We start from the raw sequence: 18,399 nt of genomic DNA, 5'->3' as shown, positions 1-18,399 counted from the left end.
AACAGAGTGCTTTTTAAATTCCCTTATACTGTTTATAAATGTCTATTCGGCCATGCTCTGGACTTTCTTTAAAGTCAATGTGATCCCGTTTACTTCTGGTAAATACTTAAGATCTTCTTCTGCCAATTTACTTCAGATCCCCAGGTTTAGGAAATCCCTTAAAGATTGGAAAGCCTTTCTGGTGCTGGCGCCTACATTCTGGAACCATTTACCTCTGTAGCTAAAGCAGACTCACTCTCTTTTGCCTTTTAGGAAGAAGCTTAAATCTCTTCTGTTTTCTAGATTAAATGTCCTTCTTCTTCAAAGGCTTCACAAGTGTCATGAGACCCTCAGGCGAACAAGGAGCTTTCTAAGCACTTTTAAGGCAATATAATTATAGGAAGCTCCACAGCATGGACAACAGTGTCCACAGGATACAATGAAGTTTGGCTGGTTAATGTACTTATGATGCTATGCAACATGGAAAGTTAGTGCCCCAAACAAGCATTATAGTTAACTAGATTAGTGTCTCTTAAATGTTGAGAGCAGTCACCAGAGCCTTGACCACATCACAGTTACAAATAGGAATAGGGAGTCATATTCAAATGGCGTAACATTCAGTCAAACTATGTAAGTAATGGCCGTCGCAAGGCAAGAATTAACACAAATGAACACCCTTGGACAGCTCTCTCTTACAGCCATGTGAATATTCTTTTGAATAAAGACCCTTGTGTTGCACATGCATTACTTTAGCAGCAACACCCAGTGTTTTCTCCTGACAGGCCTGATAAAGAGAGATCAGAGACAGGCCAAAAAAGGGCCCTTCAATGGCTTTCAGGAAAAATTAAAGTGATGCGTACATTGCTTGAATCAGTCTCAGGCAATGATAATCACTCTGGGGTGCGATCTAGTCACTCATTTTTTTGCCCATCATACCACCTCAGACAAAAAGCAGCAACAAGCAAATCAGCTGTGGTCCTCCAATAGGAGCAGTCTAGCTGGAAATGCCAGGCCAGGTCCCCACAAACAGGAATACAAACAACCCAAGACTGATGTTGGCCAATTTGGGCCTCGTCACTAGAGTACAGCTTGAGTCCTATGACACAGTGAGCAAGGCTTTCAACAGACAGCGCCATTCCTTACCTCTCCTTCCTGCAGGTAGATAGATCCAAGGCGCAAGAAGACTGGGTGAGTCTCGCTAGCGTCCGACACAAAGTTGAGCGTTCGCTCATAGCAGGCCTTGGCCTCAGTCTTGTTGCCACGCAGGAAGTGCAGGTGTCCAGTCATCGCCCAGACGTCAGGGTTCTGGATTAGAAGAAAATAATCTGAAGTTAGTCACAGCAAGTAGGGTACAGGGCCCAGGAAGTTAGGTGATGGGAGCAAATACCAGTGAACAGATGGAGCAAGAAAGAGTGTCATGTCTGTATGAGTATTTGTAAACAGTGATGTAAATAAAAGGCAGTTAATATATAAGAACTGTATTGGGCTGAGAAGAAGTATATTCAGCTCAAACCTTAAAAGTCACTTGTTACAGAAAATTAGCTGTGGAATGAAAAAGACGGGGGAGGATCAGAAACATCAAGACACAACAAGGAAAAGGGTCACCAAAAGTTTAAAAAAGAGAAAAGAGAGGAAAGGTGTGAATGCGGACTTCATCCCTTAGGGCCAGATGTATCAATGGGTTTTGCCCATTCTGTATCTATGGAAAAATGTGTTCCTACATATGGCCCTATGACTCTACCTTAGTGCAGGTAAACTGTATTGGCTTTCTCTCGGACCCCTTCCCTGTTCGCCGTGGAAAGCGGCAGGGTTGCCCTCTCTCCCCTCCGCTCTTCCTCCTTGTCATGGAGCCCTTGGCGGCAGCCTTTCGCCAGTCGGATTGGAATGAGGGCATCCCTACTGACGGTGGACTCTCCACGCTATACTTGTACGCAGACAACATTCTGCTTACTCTTTCAGCCCTGCTCACTTCCATCCCTGGGGTTCTGGAGGACATTGAAGCAGTTGCTGTCATATCTGGGATAAGAGCGAGGCCCTCCTGCTTTTTAGAGATACCACCTGTGCTGCCATCATGGATTCCCATTTCAATGGAAGGATGCATGCCTAAAATACCTAGGCGTCCATGTCATTAAGGGCCTGGAGCGCATGATAGAGGACAACCTCGACTCACTCATGGAGCACTTGTGGCTCGACTGATTAGTGGTCGCACTTGAACCTGTCCCTCTGGGGCCGCACGCAAGCAGTGAAATTGGTGACCCTACCCCGCTTCACCTACGTACTGGGCATGCTCCCCATGCTGATGCCTCTCTTGAAACTATAACAAGTGAACAAGGCTATCAAGGCCTTTGTTTGGGGGCCAGTGAGGCCCTGTTTAGCTATTATGAAACTTATCGCCCACAGGTCCGCGGAGCACTATTGTATAGCTCTCCACCTGGCGCATTTGGCATTCATGCATACCCGGGTTCAGGATCCCTCGTTAAGGATGACAATTGATAACCGGCCCAGGCATGGCTTGCCGGGGCTACTTCCCCTCTACCTACCCGTACCTGCTAGTGCTGGAGCCCTGAACACTGTGGTCCAGACATTGTAAAGAACCTGGGTTCGAGCCCACAAGTTCTCTCATTGGATACCTGCCATTATGACAAAGTACCCATATGGCGTAATCATGGTATCTGCAGTGGCGGGGACAGGCTTCACTGGACTCCCGGCTTTGGAGGGCATATATACCTTGTTGCACCTGCTCTCTCAGGGTAAACTCAAGTCCTTTGTGGCATTGCAGGAAGAATTTGGCCTGCCACAAACCCAGCACTGGCACTATATGTAACTGCACCACTGTCTAGTGAGCAAACTAGGCCCCCGGCCCTGGTTTGTTCCCCCATCCCTAGTGCTCACGTACCTTGATGAACAAGTTACTTACCTTTGGTAACGCATTATCTGGTAGAGACAATATGTGGAGCCAGTTTAAGGGCGTGATATCCTGGCTGTATAACCTTCTGATCTGCCACTCATACTCACAGCCACAAGTGGAGAGCTTCAGAGAGGGTTGGCAGACCTATCACCGGATGGAATTTGAGGATGAGGACTGGGTGGAGATACTGGAGTCCCTGAAGGGGGACCCAAGAGGCCAGGATGAAATACACTGGATGACGGCATGGCTCTGCACTGCGGGTCTGCTGCCCCACTCCTCCTGTTGGAGGTGCGGCCATGCATCCTGTGACATGGTTCACCTTCTCGCGGAATTAACGCGGTCCATCCTTTCTGGACCGCAGTAGGGTCCATGTTGGGGGAGACCCTGGATATACACACCCCACTATTAACGGCTGCTACTCCTGAGCAACCTAGCAGGCCTCCCCCAGCTAACACACCATGTTCGCCGCCTCCTCACCACCGCTCTCACAACGGGAAAAATCTGCATACTGTGTAATTGGTGCTCCCTGCCGGTCCCAACTCACGGGGAATGGCTTGCGGCCATGTTTAGGACTGCGTCCTACAAGAAGGTGTTCTATCACCTGATGGATAGGGCTGATAAGTTCCTCCTTATTCGGTCCCTCTTCCTACGAGAAAATTGACCATCCGTGGCCCCCCTCCCTGCCTTTGTTTGTCCAGCCCCTTTCCCTTTTTCTCCCCCATCCTCCCCTCTCCCACAGGTTTTTTGCTTGCTTACCTGTTACACTGGGTCTGCTCTCCCCTCTCCTTATTGTCGGTTTCATATGCACAACACTTGACAATCGTATCACTCTCTTATACTTTTGCTGCATGTATTCGGCTTCATTTTCATTGACATTTGTGAATTCAATAAAATAATTTCAACACAAAAAAGACAAAAGTAAAGAACACCCAGAGGAGAGTCGGCCAAAGACTAACACAAAACAGGAAGCCTTGGATAGCCTCCAAGAACTATCACGCCAGAAAATTGAAAGGCTGCATGGTGTATCAGGGAGTGCTAGAACACTCTTCACAAACACCGAGTCATAGCAGAGTGCCAGGGTGAAGCTACCATCCAACAGCCCCCGACCTTCTGTAAACAAGATAAAACACAAAAGGAAGCAGCCAAAGCAGGACTCGCACAGTAAGGAGAAGGTTCAACAAAGTCTCAGGTACACGAGAAGCACTGGGGACAGCCCGCAAAAACCCTTTACACCAAAAAGGGAGCAAAAATAGTCATATGTTGGACTGAGGCTGAGACCCAAAACTCTCCACCTCACAAGCACCATGCTGTCCAGCAATGGACAGAGGAAAGGCAAGACCAACCCAGGAATATCACAAGGTAGACCCCGTGTCAAACCCTTAATCCTAAGAACCCCAACCAGTCAGTGCGGGAACTCAGACACACATCCCAAAAGCCTCTAGCTCAAGAGAGTGCACAAAAGAAAGCCAAAATTCAGCAAGCACCAAGAAAAATGGTGTATTGTATTGTACGTATTGTTATGGGGACACCCACTCCTCACACACAATAGGCATATCCCTGCCCAAAGCTTAGCAGAGAGTACAAGGGGAAGTTGCCCAAATCTAGCCTATATGTTGGTAGGAAACAGCATCCAACAATCAAGGAGAGCAACACTAACTTCAGCTAGGACAAGAGCCATACCGCACCAACTAGCCCAACAAAGGCAGGAACATAGCTGAGTTAATGAAATGGGGAAACAAGGCATGCATCACGCAAACCCAAAGTCCAGCAGGGAACACATGAGGGAACCCATGGCCAGCTTGCTCCTGAGCTCTAAAGAGGGGAGGATATTGACCAGTAGCAGTGGCCCAAATGCCACACACAGTGCGTGTATGCACCAAACCCAAGCCAGAGAGCCAGAAACGTATAGGCCAAACATCCAACTCAATTGCGCACAACCCCAAAAAACCTTGCAGGAGCACACAACAACCGAACAAGAGGCCATCACACGGGGAGATGGAGACAGGTCACACATCCAACAAGCTGCAAGACCAATACAGACCACAGGGAGACGCCCAAGTCTAGCCCATATTCCAGAAAAAAAGGTGGAGCATTTCCACGTTCTTCAGTGAAGGACGCTGCAACATCACATGCATGACCAGCCACATCCTGGCCACAGGACAGGCAGGGGAACAGGAAGTCAGCAAAAAGCATAAATGCACAAATATGTCTACTAGAGGAGAGAAACAAAGCAGGTGGATTCTGGGTAGAGGTGGAACTTAATATGAACTTACTGAGTGGGAGGCATTTAAAATCTTTTCTTTTAGGTAAGCAGTGAGGTACCTGTCTCCAGGATGTGGATCCATATTATGATGTAAGGACTGGGACGAGGACGTTATGAAGAGGTAATGGCTTAGATGATGACATCACTGCCATTTGTGAGGTAATTGTGGACATTAAATATAGTATATCTTCAGAGAGGGTGTTTTGGTGAAGAAAGTAAATATTGCCCTGCACATTAAAATGCAGGAAGTCAGTTGGTACAAACTGGAGTAATGAGAAGGGGTATGGTATGACATGATTAAATCTCTACCAGTTCCAGTATTTCTTAGCCTCTGAACTAAGGCCCACTTCAAATATATAACATGACATACGCTCAACTGAGGGGTAAGGTGGGGACATTTTTGTAAATGGTATGGACCAACACACAAATAACATTCACAGCATACCAACACTAATTTCATACTGATCGTGAAACAATAACTGGCCAAACCTAGGGAGTGAAAGGATCTTAAGCTCCAACTGGCAATGAATAACTGTGGCAAACATACAGTGGACACACAACTTCGTTAATGCGCGACCGTTGGTCTCACCCAGGGACCTCTTAAGGAATTGGGGGCAAAATGTATTTTTGGGACCCCTGTTTGGAACAGCTTTGAATTTATGATCAATTTTCAGCTCAATCATGCACTCTTTGGCCAGGTCACTGACTTGTCTATATTCTAAATGTGTTTATATGTAATATTTAGGTACATCTCACCTGGTAGCTGATCTGGGCCGCTGCGGTAAGATTTTCTTCCGCCTCGGCAAACTTCTTCTTCTGCAGGTGTGTCCTAGCCAGTGCCAGGTAGTACTTACAACTTGGGCCCCCATCCTGTGAGAGCAGCTCATGAGCCAACGCCTGCTGAACAAGCTGAAATAGCAATGACCATATGACTACAGCGCAAACACAACAGGAACGTACAATACAATGGAATAACAGCATGCACGTGAGTGACGCATCATAGGGTGGGAGACAATAGAGACCATAGAGGGGCACACAAGAACAAGTTACTTACCTTCGGTAACGCATTATCTGGTAGAGTCTCTATCTCGCTGCAGATTCCAGATCCAGCATGATGCCTGGGAAATTCAAAGGTAAGGAATTTGTAGCTAGAAGTCTATCAGATAGGTATATATTCTTGATGAGTTGAAATAAACTGAGCTAGTATTTCTCCTTCTGATCTCTCTCTCTCTCAGGACTTGGAGCCTACCTTCAGCCTCTGCTCCCTGCTGCTCTCCTGATCCCCTTTCAATCTCCCTTTGCCACTGTGCCTTAAACCTCGTTCCGGAAACTTTTGCTGAGCAATACCCTAGCGCGCGCCGTCCGGTGGCTCCATTCGGCTCCGCGTGACTGAGTCGGCAGCATCGGTTATAAAGTCGCGGTCACCTATATAGGCGCCACCCAGGCGCGCTGATGTCAGTACTTTTTGGTTTTTCCACACTAGGAGCGCAGAGCCATGAAGTAACAGACGCAGTCGTGTGGAAAACTAGGGCCCTGAAAAGGGAAGTAACCCTAGCTCTAATAAAATTGGTCCGCAAAGCGGGGAAGCATGGGTGGGGCTGTAAGGAATCTGCAGCTAGAGTCTCTACCAGATAATGCATTACCGAAGGTAAGTAACTTGTTCATCTGATAGAGACTTCTAGCTCAGATTTCTTACCTTTGAATTTGTTATCCAAGCAGTGCCATCCCGACAGTGGGTTTCTGACCAATACTTTATACTAGAAAGTCCTGCAGGACAGAACAGGCAAATGCCCGTCCCTGCAGGCCTGACTGTCCAGGCAGCAGTGCTTGGCAAACGTGTGCAAAGAAGCCCATGTTGCTGCCTGACAGATGTCCAGGAATGGTACACATCGAGCCAAGGCCGTAGTTGCAGCCTTTCTCCTGGTGGAATGGGCCCTTAATCCCTCAGTGGGCTGATTCTTGACCAGGGAATAGCAGATCTTAATGCAGAGAACGAGCCAGTGAGAGATGGTCCTTTTCTGCACTACCGGCCCCTTCTTAGCTCCCACGTACCCCACAAAGGGTTGGTCGTCCAGAACTCTTCTGTGTGGTCAAGGTAGAACGACAACGTTCTCTTTGGGTCCAGATGTTGGAGACACTCCTCTTCCTTAGAGGGATGCGGGGGAGCAAAGAAGGTGGGCAGTGTGATGGATTGACCCAGATGGAATGGGGTCACAACCTTTGGCAAAAATGAAGCACGGGTGTGAAGCACCACTTTGTCCAGAAAAGACAACATGTAGGGAGGTGTGCAAGATAACGCCGGCAACTCACTTACCCTGTGGGCAGGTGTAATCCCCACTAAAAAGGCTGTCTTGATGGTAAGCAGCCGGAGGGGACCGCTGTATAAAGGCTCGAAGGTAGCAGATATAAGATAAGTGGGACCAAATTAAGGTCCCACTGCGGCATAGCAAAGGGCGTGTGAGAAAACAAGTGAACCAGCCCCTTCAGAAACCTATTTACAATCGAAGACCTAAAGAGAGAAGGTTGGTCTGGCAGCCACAAAAAAAGCAGACAGAGCAGAAATATAACAGTTGAGAGTTCCCAAAGCAGAGCCCTGTTGGGCAAGGGTTAGAATGAATACAAGAACAGTGGAAAAAGAAGCAGAAAGAGGGTCAATAGACCTTTGTGTAAAGTATAATACACATTTCTGCCCCTTTCGTTGCCATAAAATGGGCAAAAACTAGACTGGCCACCAAGTGTAGAAGAAAGGCCCAAGGATCAGCCCGTAGCTTGAGAGTCCTTGAACCTCACTAGGGCCAAATCTGCTTTCGCCCCAAAAAGGCGGGTTCCATCAAAAGGCATGTCCATCAAATTTGCCTGCATATCACGCGGGAAGCCAGTTGTCCTAAGCCAATCATGGCGCCTCAAGTCTACTGTCGTGGAAATTGACCTGCCCAACAAATCCGTCATATCAAGGCCACACCTTATGGCGAATTTTGCTGCACCTCTCCCATCCTTAACTGCCTGAAAGAGCACAGCCCAGGTCTCCTCCGGGACATGTGGCAGCCCTTGCGCAACCGCCTCCCAGAGGGAGTGGGAGAAACGGTCCAATAAGCATGCAGTATTCAGCGACCGCAATGCCAGGCTCGAGGAAGACCACATCTTACCAAGTGAATCCAGCCTCTTGGATTCCCTATCCGGAGAGGCGGAAGGGAACTAACTCTGGGATGTATAGGCCTGTACCACCAAACTTTCGGGGGGGGGGGGGGTATTGGCTGAGGAACTTTTGGTTGCCTGGAGCTGGGTGATGGTGGAGTGCAATTGTCCTATTCACAGGAGCCCCTGTATTAAGCTTGGACCACGTGCCTAGATGGACATCAGTTAGTGGTTCATTAAAAGGCAAAGGGGTTCAGAGGTGGAAGCCCCAGGCTAAAGCACTTTGGTCAGGAGATTAGTCCTGACCTGCATGGAAGGCAGCTCTAGTCCTAGGACCGCAGCCGCCCTTTTAACCACCATGGCATAAGATGCTCCCTCCTCCGTAGCCACAGTTGGTAGGGAGAGCATGCCAGTATCTGGAAAAGTGTCCAGTCCACTGGCTTCCCCAAGTTCCCCATACCCGTCCAACTGATTTGCAGAATCATCCTGGTCTTCTAAATGGTCCATAGACACCTCCCATTCCTCTCTCGAGCCTAACACATCTTCAAAGTGTTCAGGCGACAACAAAGAACCACTGGGTTCAATTGGCACTGGAATCGAGGAACGCCGTTCCGACTCTGTGTCGTCGGGAATAAGGATGGGATTGGCACAGCCGGTGGGCACCGGCGGTCCTGAAGGCACGCACTTCGGGTCTGATGCCGGTGGAGGTCACGATGGCACAGTCGGCATTGACCAGTATCCTTGATAGGATCCCCGAGACCCCACCGGTGCCTTGACGAATCCAATGGAACCCCCCTTACGACCCTGCGGGACCTGAGGGGTCGGCTCTGTCAAATACGAGGAGCATGGCCTCGTAAAATTCTTTAATTTGAGCCGGGGTTGCTCTGGCTCCCGGTAAGGGGGGCAGGCACAAAGTCGACCTTGGCTCCGGCTCCTCAGAACCGTGCCTTGAGCATCAGTGCTCCTTAACTCTTTCATCGACGGACGACAGCCGAAGAAAAGATGAAGTCCACTCCAAATTCCGAAGAGACATATGCAACTGTGGTTACCAACCTGTGATACAAGTAGGCTATTGTATGTTTAACACCTTAGAGGACCACTTGGAGATACGCTAAAATGATGCCTGTTATGTACTCTGTAAAGTCACGATATGAATGTAATGATTGCTACTCCTTGAACAATGATTTGCTGACAAAAATTAATAAAAATATGTTAAAAAAAAAAAAAGATGAAGTCCACTTGGACTTCTTCTTTGTCTTCTTGTGCCTCTTCCCCGAGTGTCCCAAAGACCTCCAGTGGGATGAAGAGGACTTTGGGCTCTGGGAGCGGTCCTGCGAACTCCTCTTCTTGGATCAGGACCGGGACCTCTACGTAGTCTCGTTGGACAGTGTTGACTGCCGGGCCACAAGGTGCTTCACAGCCCACTCCCGCAAGGCCTTAGGAGCCCTAGCCCGACAGTCTGAGCATGACTTTGAATCATGGTCGCCCTCGAGACACCAGAGACAGACGAGGTGGTGGTCGGTAACCGACATCATGCGGTGACAGGCACCACCTGGCTTGAACCCTGTCTTCCTCAAAGACATTCTCGCAAACGAAGCTGGAATAAATTCTGAAGTCGACAAAAAGTTGAGAAAAAGCCTTTCAAAAGTGACAGGGGGTATCTCTTCCCAGATCAGCGCTTAACTGGTGCGGAAGGAAAATAACTTATATCCACGCCCCTTGGTTGGCACATATATAGGTGACCACGACGTCACAACCGATGCTACCGATGCTACCGATGCCGATGATGTCACATGAAGCCGAATGGAGCCACCAGATGGCGCACGCAAGTGGTATTGCTCAGCAAATATTTTTGGATCCAGCCTGACGTCTGGGGAATTCAAAGGTAAGGAATCTGCAGCTAGAAGTCTCCATCAGATGGTGGCGATAATTGCTAAGGATTTTATGGGCTAAGGTCACTTACTCCAAATTCCTTCCCCCAAAGGAAAGACACCTGGTGTATGGTGTAGAGGTTACTGACCAAACGAACAAGTTACTTACCTTCGGTAACGCTTTTTCTGGTGGATACAGTATCTGCCTGTGGATTCCTCACCTTGTGAATATCCCCTGCGCCAGCATTCCACGTAACGCATTCCACGTCGACGTGGGCGACGTCATAATACACCGGCTCCGCTCGCGACTCCGATCGACGTCACCGGAGCCATAAGAAGCCCACGTCGGCGTGATGACGTCAGTTCCACCCATTTTTTCCCCGTGCCTTCGAGGCGAACAGGTGGACTAACGACAGACTCAAAGCATACACAGTATACAATACACCAACACATATGCATAGCATACAAAGGAAAAGAATGCTAAATAAACAAGCATTTCCTATAATTGCACAACAAAGTATAAAAACATATCAACAAGACCTATTTCATGGTATACAAAGGTGGACAACGGGGAGGCGGGTGGGTCAGTGAGGAATCCACAGGCAGATACTGTATCCACCAGAAAAAGTGTTACCGAAGGTAAGTAACTTGTTCTTCTGATGGATACATCTGCCAGTGGATTCCTCACCTTGTGAATAGATTCCCACAGCAGTCCCCACTCCCGGAGGAGGGTGTCCACCTTCCTATACCAGAAAGTCCTATAACACAGAGCGCGCGAAGTGGCCCTCCCTTCTCATCTCTGAGTCCAAGCAATAATGCTTTGCGAAAGTATGGAGGGAGGCCCAAGTCGCGGCCTTACAAATATCTGCCACAGGAACACCCCGGGCCAAAGCAGATGATAGGGAGCCAACTCATGAGGTGGAGAAGACCTGGCAGATGCATGTTCCCACTCTGGGGTCGTATCCAGCCCACTGGCTTCCTTAATGCCCTCGAATTCGTCCGAAGAAGAATCAACCTCACCTTCTTCCACCTCTCGATATCTTCTTTCCTCCAAAACCCTCTGGGCTTCCCTCCTCGACCGGATTCGGGGAACCGACGTCGGCGACGTCGGAGGAACCAGAGGAACTGGCGTCGACGGCGCCGGACACGGCGCAGATGGAGTCAGCCTCGGCGTCGATGGAGTCGGTTTCGGCGTCGATGGAGCCAGTCTCGGCGTCGAAGGAGGCTCCGAAGCCAGCCGGACCTTCCGAGGTCGAATCGGATCCCCAGACGGCGCCGGAAATTGCCAAGAAGGCGCCATCGGCATAAAGGGGGCCTGAGCATACTGCTGTGGCACCCCCATTGTAAAGGCCATCGGACCCACGGGACCAGTTGGTGCTCCAGATGGGTAGGCGCCCTATTAAAAATGCCATACATAGCATTTAAGAAATTAGCCGAATCCGTACCTGGGGCCGGGAACTGAGGCAAAGGAACCTCTTGTGGGGCCTCCGGCACCGGCTCCGCAGTATCCTCCACTGGAGCCTCAGAATCTTCAGGTACTGGAACAGACTCTTCCTGCTCCTCATGCATAGAAGCATCCGACTCCACACGAACCGGAGTCGACGTCTTAGACGGAGCCGAAGACCTCGTCGGAGACTGAATCGGAGTCTGCTTCCTCGAAGGAGAACCTTCCGGTGACCTCGAAGGTGAAGGTGAAGGAGAGAAACCTTTGCTCCGACGTCGATGAGACAAAGCCGACCTCGACCTCGACTTCGATTTCTTGGACTTCGAGGATCGACGTCTAGAATGTTTACTCTTTTTATGGTGTTTCTTCGACCTCGGCGACCTTGAAGTTGATGACTCTCTCTTCGATCTCTCCTTCTTCCTCCCTCTTTTCTCCTCACCAATCTTCTTCATGAAGAGCTTGGTCTTCCTTTCCTTGAGTGCCTTCGGGTTCATGCTCTTACAGCATCCGCACTCCTCCATATCATGTTCTGAGGAGAGGCACCATAAACAATTCTGGTGTGGATCCGTTATCGACATCCGGCCTCCACACTCCCTACAGGGCTTAAAGCCCGACTTCCTAGTCGAAGACATAGCCGAATAAACAGAGATACACGACCAAACTACAAAGTAGCACTGGAGAAAAACCCGTTGCGCGTCGAAGGCGCGGAAAAAAGGGAACTGACGTCATCACGCCGACGCGCAGGGGATATTCACAAGGTGAGGAATCCACTGGCAGATGTATCCATCAGAAACCACATTTACTTACCTGCCCTTTACGTTTCTTTTTTCTGAGGGGAAAACCGTCAGACTGGACCAAAGAAGACAACCTGTTTAAGGTCGTCCCAAACCAAGGAGAGATTGGGATTTTCAGTTGTTACCCTCATGTCTTTATGATACAAAATAAATCCAAGTGTCACAGCGGACTGAAGTCTCCAGGCCTTCTTCCACTTTAGGGGAAGTCCCCTACCTCACAGTAGGACTTTTGGAGGCGTTTGGGGTTGGCCTTAAAAGGGCAGTCATTGTCACATTACAGATTAGAATTGTCAATATGATTGAGGGCCGATTCAAGAATGTGATTGACATTTTTGAGGCATTTCATTTGTGAGAGTCTGGATAATTTAGGGAATGAAGTGGAGTGGAGTATATATATTTTTTTCAGATGCAGCTGGAGGTATGGGTTTCAAATTGTGTAAGGAAGGGAGGTGGTTTATGAAGCAGTGGGAAGCAGGTTGAAAAGATGAAGGAAGCAGCATCTCATTTCTGGAATTTTTCCCCTTCGTGGTAGCTTTGGTTTCAACCTGGATTTAACCTAGATCTCTTGACTGGGGGGTGAATGTTGCGATTTGTTCTGCATTCTGTCTATCATTGTGGGTCTATTGCTTTCTTGCCCTAAGGGTGCCGGGTATTCCTAGACGTGGGTCCCGGGCTCACTGTGTCACTGGATTCAAGCTAGCCTGGCTGATGAGGGATGAAAACCCAAAACCGGTCCTAGGATGCTTTTTTTCGGTCCAGGGAGGTCCTGGCCTGGCAGTTCGGGCTGGACTGTTCCAATGAGGGACAGGATCATTTCTGATTTGCATATGGCTGGGTCTAAACTGGGGTGGCATGGTGAGCAAAAGAACGATGGATTTAACCCAGATCTCTTGACTGAGAGTGAATGTTTTGATTTGTTCTGCATTCCGTCCATCGTTGTGTGTATTTTTCTTGTTTTTTGTGGGGGCAGGTACTTCCAGGATAGTAAACTGTTGTTGAATATTGACAACATGGCATTGGTTCACATTGTGAACAGACACTTTGCAAGGAATTTGAGGGTTTTTCAGTTCCTAAGAGGTTTTGCGCTAACAATTCAACATTGTGTTTAGGACACATCATGTTCTGGGAGTGGATTATGAAATTGAGGATGCTTCATCTAGTTCATGGTGGAGGAGGTTCTGTGGCTTGGCACCACTGACTGGTTGTAGTTGCCAGTTTATTCCTTCCCAGGCAGCCACAAAATAGAGGGATCAGGAGTAGCTGGATGGGCCATCCCTGGCAGGATGGGGGGGGCGGTGGAGCTGGGCACAGCCCCACTTGCAACTGAATAAGCTGTGTCCTGCCTTCACACAAAGAATTTGTCACCCTAGCATTGTTCACTGAGCCAGGACAGGGGAGACAGAAACTTCACGCACTTCAAAGGGATTTTTCGAGAACCTTCTACTTCAAAGACGGCACCAGGTACAAGAAAAGGACCCTCGGACCCACTCTTCAGTTCACTTTATGGACCTGCGGAAGGACTCTCAGAGGACTGCCTACTGCTGTGGCCTGCTGTGTACTTCAGAAGACTGCTTTGCTGTACCTGGAAGGGCTATTCTGCTGCCTGCAGCCTGCCTGGAACCCTCAGAGGCCTGTCCTGCTGTTTAAGACCTGGTCCACTTCTTGAACCCAGGACTACCAGAGTGACATCATAGTTAGCTTGTCTCCTGATCAGAGCCTCCGGAATAGAAAAGGCTCCAACTATCTTGGACCTGCACCTAGACCCAGCCTGAATAAGTCCTGACCCCTCATGTGGTACCGCTCCAGTCCTGGACCCTTGGTGGTGGTGTGAAAGGTGCCCAGATAGCCAAAATCTTAAACTTGGGACCTATAAAAATGTTGTCTTAAAACTGCACTGAGAACCGAGAAGACCCCGGGACCAACCTGCTCATCTATTCGCCGCCCAAGGTGGATCGCCAATTGGCCTGACTTCTCTGCAGTTCTTGCTATGTTGCTTGAGCAAACTTGACACCCTATTTAACCAACAATTCAATTTATCACACGCATCAGTTTTGTTTCGGTCTCATGCTCCACTTAACATCTCCACTTCTGAATCCCATTGGCCTATGCTATACCCAGATTTCAGGAAGAAATTGGTGAAAATGTAAACAGCTTACAGCTCAATGAGATTTCTTAAAGTGTCCACCCTAATAATAAAGGCTTTGCATTAGTGAACCATATTGTTTAACTTCTTATGCATGTGGATGCATATGTTGCCTTAGCAGCAGACAATCCTCTCTCCCTCAACTACATTGTGCACTGTAAATTGGCAGCAAATCAGAGGTCTGGGTCTACTTGTCCAGTGGACACAATAAATATGTAAATTTGTTGTCATTGATACAGAACCAGTGGTTGCTCATCTGAATGGGTGTTAAAACTCACATTTGTAGGGGATTAGTGCTGTAGTACAGCAGGCATTGTCACTGTAATTACTTGCAGTGTAACATGCCTTTTCGTGGGGAAGGAGTAAAGAACTTTCCTTAGAAAATTAAGAAAACATGTTTGATGCATGGTAGAATTTGAAAGAAAAATAAGTCTGATAATAATGCAGAATCACTGTAAAACCATTAAGGGCAACATGTAATAAATATAAATTAGAGAACCCATTTTAAAGAAAGCCGCAAAAGTGCCCTCGCAGTTTTATTACCTTGATGCAGATTTACGACTTTCAGAAATTGACAAGTTTACAGAAGTAGACTTGAAAACAAAACTCCTAGCAAAATATTGTGAATTCAATTTTGCAATGAGCAAATATGCATGTGTAAAGTAATGTGTTAGTTTCTACTCTTTTCTCAAGTGGGAAAATATTTTACCTATGGAGAAGCTCCTTTTCCTATGCTTCCACCTAATGTTTTGTTAAGAGGTGGTCTCTTCCCACCCTGTAAAAGGTTTTACTCCTGCCCTTTTCATGAGTAAATGCGAATTATCCAGGAGGGAAATTGGGTAGAGAGGAGCAGATGAATGCTCTTAAACATAAGTTTTCAGGTATGTATAAACTCACACACTATTCCAGCCCTGGAAAGCCACTTCCCACCTGATTCCAGCCTTTACTTAGTTTTGTTCACACAAAAATCATCATACAGTAAATCCTTTTAAAGGTGCAAACCAAACTTTTGCATGTATAAGCCACCCTTAGATGTGTAACATTTTGGTTCTGACAAGACCTTGCAGAGTTCACCTAGTTTCAAAAAGTAAAGAACAAGTTACTTACCTTTGGTAACGATATATCTGTATGAAACATGGGTTAGTTATAGATTCCTTACCTTAGAATTACCCCCAGGCATTAGACTGGATCAAGAAAGTTTTTCGTCAGCAGTACCCCTGCGTGTTGGAAGGTGGCGTCGGTCGACTCCACGTTCGGCGTTGTGGTCACAGGAATGACGTCGCGGTAGCTACATAGACGCTTTCCTCGAGAGCTGACGTCAGTTCTGCACACGACTTTCCACGCTAGAAGCGCAGAGCCATGCAAGACACTGACCACTGGTGCAAAAAATAGGGCCCTGAAAGGATGTCCTTAACCCTAGAAGTCAGTTCACAGAACAGGGAGAATGGATGGCACGGTGACAAATCTATAACTAATCAATGTTTCTTACAGATATATCATTACCCAAATTAAGTAACTTGTTCATCTGAAATAAACAGTTAGTTATAAATTCCTTACCTTAGAATAGATACCCCAGCAATACCAACCCCGGTGGTGGGTCTACGAACCAAGTTCACACCAGAAAGTGTGCCCAGAGCAGATCCCTGCTGGGCCAAAGAAAGGAAAAACAATAGAACCTCAAAAAGAGGGGCAGAAAGGGGATCCACAGCCTTTGTTGTGCACCATACCACAAATTTATACGATCTGCAGGCGTATACCGTCTTAGTGGAGGGACACCTGACTGCCAAGATTACATCACAGACTTCCGGAGGCAGGTGAAACGACGTCAACTGCCGCCCCTCAATCTCCACGCAAGGAGGTGGAGGCTGGACAGGTTTGGGTGGAGGATTGTCTCCAGCTGCTGCGACAGAAGATCCTCCTGAAGAGGCAGTTGGATCGATGGCCATGTTGAGCAGCTCGGGATACCAGACTCTTTGTGCCCAATCCGGAGCCACAAGAATGACTTGGGCCCAGTCGCGCTTGGACCTCTTCAGTACTTTGGGCAGAAGTGGTATAGGCAGAAAGGCGTTTAGAAGACCGCAACTCCACTCACGACAAAAAGCGGTGCCTAGCGAGTGCCGCCTTGGAAATTCCAATGCGCAGAATTGCTGACATTGCGCGTTCTCTTTGGTGGCGAATAGATCTAACCAAAGCTCTCCCCACTGCTGAAAGAGACCTTGCACCACCTCTGAGTGAATACGCCATTCGTGATCCATCATGCACCTGCGGCTGAGTTTGTTCGCCCTGGAGTTCAGTGAACTTGCCAGGTGCTGAACCACCAGGGATTTGCCCTGATGTTCCAGGCATGTCCAGAGGCGGAGGGCCTCTTGACATAGGGTCCACGACCCCACCTATCTTGTTTGTTGCAGTACCACATGGCGGTGGTGTTGTCCATGAACACCTGCACCACTCTTCCCCAGACAGAGAGAAGGAATGCTTTGAGTGCAAGACGGATCGCCCGAAGCTCCAGAAGGTTGATTTGGAGCCCGGACTCTGGCGGAGACCAGAGGCCTCTGATCTCCGCCTCTCCCATGTGGCCGCCCCATCCCAGAAGGGATGCATCTGTCACCACCGTGTGTTCTGGTTGGGGAAGGGAGAGGGATCTGCCACTGACCCAATCCTGGTTCGTGAGTCACCACTGCAATTGTCGTACAGTGCCCTCCGAGATCTGGACACAAATGGACAGATTCCCCTGATACTGTGCCCACTAGAACTTCAGGTTCTGAATATCCTGGACTCGCTGTGTCGTGTCCAGAACCGCTCCGATGAAGAGGAGCTTCTGAGAGGGGATCAGATGTGACTTCGGCTAGTTGATGGAGAACCCCAGCGAATGCAGGAGGTCTGCCGTAGTCTGGAGGTGGGAGACGACAGCCTGGGGGAGGCCCGCCTATAACAGCCAGTCGTCAAGGTAGGGGAAGACTGGAACCAATGATCTGCGCAGATGAGCTGCGATCACCGCCATCACTTTTGTGAACACCCGAGGGGTGCTGGTAAGGCCAAAAGGGAGCACGGTAAACTGAAAGTGCTCGTGGACTACCGTGAACCGCAGCTGACACCGGTGGGCCGGCAGGACAGGGATGTGAAAGTAAGCGTCCTGCACGTTAAACGCTAACAGCCAGTCTCCAGGGTTGAGGGCAGACAAGACCTGAGCGAGCGTCAACATCTTGAACTTCGCCTTCCAGAGGAAGCAGTAGACGTTCCTGAGATCCAAGATAGGACGCAGGCCTTTGTCCTCCTTGGGCACCAGAAAGTAGTGGGATTAGCAACCACGACCTACTTCTGGGGCAGGAACGCGCTTGATGGCACCCTTGGCCAAGAGTGCTGAAACTTCCTGTTGGAGAAGGGCCAGGTGATCCTCCGAAATGCAATGGTACTGAGCGGGCATGGAGGGAGGGGTAGTCTTGAAGGGGAGGGAGTAGACCCTTCGGACTATTTGCAAAACCCACCTGTCCGACGTGATGGTGTACCAGTGGGGGAGGTGATGGCGGATCCTGCCGCACACTGGCGTTTGGTGGCTCTGAAAGGTCAGACTAGGAGGGTTTGGAGGCTCCTGCAGAGGGGGCTGTGGTGGACTGGCCGGCCCACTGGCCCCCAGAACCATGCCGGTGGTTCCAACGTCCCCGTCCGCACTGGGGCTGAACAGCTTGTGCCGGCCTGTGGCTCTGGGCTGGATGTAGCGGGGCACCCCTTCCTTAGCCACGAAAGGGGCGAAAGGCAGATTGTGCAGGGCGGGTGGTGGAGAGGCCCAAGGACCTGGCCGTAGCCCGAGAGTCCTTAAAGCACTCTAACCCGTTGTCTGCCTTGTCGCCGAAAAGGCGACAGC

The 18,399-nt window shown here is 49.0% G+C and overlaps 1 protein-coding gene across 2 annotated transcripts in view; it reads right to left on the bottom strand.

Annotated features, from left to right (window-relative positions):
- Positions 1-18,399, bottom strand: part of CFAP70 (cilia and flagella associated protein 70) — a 960,887-nt gene that overhangs the window by 150,143 nt on the left and 792,345 nt on the right. For both annotated transcript variants that reach the window (XM_085628140.1, XM_085628139.1), the window contains exons 22-23: positions 5,907-6,059; positions 1,123-1,284 (exon numbers count right to left, since the gene is read on the bottom strand). In XM_085628140.1, the coding sequence (XP_085484266.1) occupies positions 1,123-1,284; positions 5,907-6,059 (315 nt within the window). The remainder of the gene's footprint in view (positions 1-1,122; positions 1,285-5,906; positions 6,060-18,399) is intronic.

Source organism: Triturus cristatus, chromosome 10 (genome assembly GCF_964204655.1).
Source record: "Triturus cristatus chromosome 10, aTriCri1.1, whole genome shotgun sequence".
NCBI classification, from domain to species: Eukaryota; Metazoa; Chordata; class Amphibia; order Caudata; family Salamandridae; genus Triturus; species Triturus cristatus.
This window is presented reverse-complemented; position numbering and strand designations above follow the sequence as displayed.